Raw genomic sequence first — 3500 nt, 5'->3', positions numbered from 1 at the left:
TAATGACAAGACTACGTTTGGCAGATAGCACCTTCTATTGCATGTTTGATATGCATGACTCGTATGTTATGTATGGTATATGGTACTTGGGGGAACTCACTAAGTTTTGTCATTACAGTTGATCTTATGGTTTCAAGTCCTTCCGGTTTGAAAGGGAAAGGTCTGCTTGATTGCAATGCATACACCCATATTCTCCGCAATCTTGAGATTTTGAGATTGTCCTTTGATAAATGTTTTTATTATAAACTATCTTTAACGATTTGAGTAAATGATAAATGAATATTTTGATTGTTTTAAAAATGAAATTTTTACCTTCGTATTTTGGGATGTTCGTCAGCCGGTTTTGACAAATACATTTACAACGGGTCTTTCCACTTTATCAAACTGGTTGTATATATGGCCAGTTACGGTTCAGCTGATTAAACCGGCTGGCACGGCCTTCAAAACTTGGACAATTGACTTTATAAAAAAACTCAAAGACTTCAAAACGTGTGAGCCCTACAAATTTGGTAAATTTGGTCATTTTATCTGTTTTTTCTTTCTTTTTAACTTGGCCCACTTAATACAAGAAAACAACATAATATTTTTTGTTACAATATATCTAAGTTATTTTAATTTGTCAACCGTATAATAGACGAGTTTATAACGTAATATTTTATAAAACTTGGAATGATGTTAATTGAAGCACGAATGACATCAATAGTAGGAAGCATCATATTTAACTATTAGTTGCCTTATTTTCTTATTTCTTTAAGAAAATAGGAAAAATACTTATTTTTTAAATAAATTTTAGTTTTTATTGGTCATAGAACTACTTTAACAGTTTATTGCACATATTTTACGTGTTTTTCAACAACCGGTCTTTCCACATGAACCGGGAATGTATATATGGGGGTTCCTGGTTGAAACGCTTGAACCGGTCGGTCCACTTTTCAAAACATGGAAAATTCACTCTATACAAAACGCAAAGACGTCAAGAAGTGTGGGTTGTCCAAAAAAAATTTAGTATCCTATTTTCTATATGTTGTTTCCGTTAATCATTATAAAAGTCAAGGTTTCAGTTACTATGTTTTGTTAATGAATATTTAAAGTTTACATTCGAATTAAGTACATGTGCATAAGTGTGCGTTGATCAAAGACTTTCCATGCATGTGGAACTATCTCTTTCGCAGAAAGAAGCATTTTATTAGAATATTAATTGAATCAATAAATAACGGGCTATTTGACAATTATCTTAAAGCCGCAAGAAATTAATTGACACTTTCAGTAATACGATAAGAGGATCTTGATTCTAATCCCATCCTTCAATTGTGCACATTGTCAAGGCATTGCCTTTTGGTTGTGAGCATGGTGATGATGATGATGGTTTGTCTTAGAGGAACGTCGACCTTTAATATGATCAAGTTGGAGTTTATGATTTTTGCCGGAAGGAACATTTTCAGATGCGATTCTTAGCAATTGAGACAACGTGCTCATGGCTTGAGATTGCTGAGAAATGATGTTGCTTGTTGATAGATTTTCTGACAAGGTTATTTCATATCCATCGCAGTAAGAAGCCATTCCATCCGCCATAAGCTGCCACACTAAACCACCACCAACAGTTCCTCCAGTTCTGGCCATCATATAAATGTTTCTATAAACAGCATTCAAGTAGGAGTCCCTTTTGTTAATGTTATATTCTGGATCTTTGCTAGACTTCCCAAATTCAGCAATCACAAGTGGTTTCTTAAGGATAGTTTTTGAATCCTGGTAATGACTCCACATCCATCTTTGCATAAATGCCATCTGTGACTCTTCATTTTGTCCAGACAACCTGTAGCATAACCACAAATTTGAATACTTACCTTAAATACTCTAGCTCTTTTAGTTGCATATATATATATGACTTTTTTGTATTTATAGATCATGAATGCTCTTGTTTAATGTTATCCAAAAAAATATTACCATTGATCAGGATATGCATGTATGGTGGCAAAATCGATTCCCCTAACAAGATTATTGCTGATGAAATCAGTTCCAACTTGGTAACCGGGGTTTATCTGCTTTCGTTCAGGCATTGTGTCACCGTAAAACCCTTCCATGCCAACCTCCAATAGATGGTGTCTATCCAATGATTTGACGAAGGAAGCCATTTCTTGAACCCAAACCTGCAGCAAAATGCATAGAATTCATAAATTACAATTAATTCCTTATAACGTATATATATTAATGTTTAAAGATTCTTGTAATTTATATCTTTACATGGTGTCACTTACATTAACTGTTCTTCCAGAGGAATCAGCCTGGCAGCGGGGCTCGTTTATGAGTTCCCATGCCATGATTGTGGTGTCGTCACGATATGCGATCCTGGTGATAGTATTCACCCTTGTTATAACTCTCTGCATACAGTCATCGTTATGCATATAAGTTCGGTATGAAAACACATGCTAGGTCGATCGATATATAAAAAATACAAAACATTATTGATGTTGATTCTTCAAAGTTTTTCTCAACAATTGATGCTGTTGAACGCTTACTTACTTGGACATGGTTCTTATAATACCCTTTTACTATTGGGTTGGTATAGAAATCGTCGTCACTGTTGATCTGAACGCCAGAACTTCTTGCCCAGTTAACGTATTGTTGTCTCCCTCCAAAGTCTTTGTAATTGTTAACAAAACTTAATATTAACCGAAGACCATATTTTCTTGCTTCTGCCACCACGAAATCTAGTCCCTGCAAACCAAACCCACGTTTAATGTAAGAACACCATACAATATGAAGGAAACATGAGCTAAGAAACATGTTTGTTGATACCTGAAAAACACGTTCGTCGTATGCTCCTGGTGAAATCTGAAGAGCTTTGTCGCCACCATCAGCAAAAGCCCATGTTCGGCATACAGAAAGACCTGCATTTGCAGCATCTTGTAGGACTTGAGTAACTTTCATCCTCTCGCTTGGATCAGTGGCTACATTCATCATCCAATACGCATTAAAACCATTAAATAGAAAAGGGGACCCATTCAGAACAAAGTTAGGTCCTTTGGTTCGAACAAAGCCGCTTCCTTTACCCCTGTGAACCCTAGCTTCACAAACAGAGACAAGAAGTGCCATGCATAGAACCACAAGAACGCTCCATGAAAGATGGGAATTTCTGATGAATGAAGCCATTGTTGGTCGAAAGTCTGAATGCATAAGCTGTTGGGAAACGATGCTATATATAATGGGTCGTAGGTAAATAAGTTTGCTAAATATAGAAATCGAAAAAATATTTGATGAAAGGCAAGAGAGCAGGAATTGAGCCTCGTTTTCGTGTGTTACAAGATGGGCATTACGGCGGTTATAATATTATTATTAATAACAAAAAGACTTATGGAACAAGCAAGTAACGAACCATTGTTGTATAGTATATATGGATGTATAGATGTGGATTTGTTAACGTATATATCTTTGGTTTCAGTTTTATTTGATATATAACGTCAGCCGGTTAAGGAAAGTAAATTATGTCATTCTCAAAGTAA

At 35.5% G+C, this 3500-nt stretch overlaps 1 protein-coding gene across 1 annotated transcript; it reads right to left on the bottom strand.

Moving 5' to 3' along the window:
* Window positions 1-1305: 1305 nt before the first annotated feature.
* LOC111919582 (mannan endo-1,4-beta-mannosidase 5) lies at window positions 1306-3174 on the bottom strand. Its single transcript, XM_023915156.3, has 5 exons — window positions 2797-3174; window positions 2521-2715; window positions 2256-2378; window positions 1945-2147; window positions 1306-1813 (listed from the first exon to the last, which is right to left on the bottom strand). Exons 1-5 carry the CDS (start codon window positions 3172-3174, stop codon window positions 1321-1323), a joined length of 1392 nt encoding a protein of 463 aa, XP_023770924.2. The 3' UTR covers window positions 1306-1320.
* Window positions 3175-3500: the final 326 nt, after the last annotated feature.

The sequence above is a fragment of the Lactuca sativa genome, chromosome 4, assembly GCF_002870075.4.
Source record: "Lactuca sativa cultivar Salinas chromosome 4, Lsat_Salinas_v11, whole genome shotgun sequence".
NCBI classification, from domain to species: domain Eukaryota; kingdom Viridiplantae; phylum Streptophyta; class Magnoliopsida; order Asterales; family Asteraceae; genus Lactuca; species Lactuca sativa.
The sequence above is the reverse complement of the archived record's forward strand: the minus strand, read 5'-3'. Positions and strand labels throughout refer to the sequence as shown.

What these genes read in the sequence shown, in the direction of transcription:
- LOC111919582 (XM_023915156.3), bottom strand. Translation starts at nt 3,174, where the DNA reads ATGCATTCAGACTTTCGACCAACAATGGCTTCATTCATCAGAAATTCC. An exon ending in ACGACGAACGTGTTTTTCAG is followed by an intron (nt 2,716 to 2,796) that starts GTATCAACAAAC and finishes TTTGGTTTGCAG; the next exon opens with GGACTAGATTTCGTGGTGGC. An exon ending in CATGCATATCCTGATCAATG is followed by an intron (nt 1,814 to 1,944) that starts GTAATATTTTTT and finishes GTTATGCTACAG; the next exon opens with GTTGTCTGGACAAAATGAAG.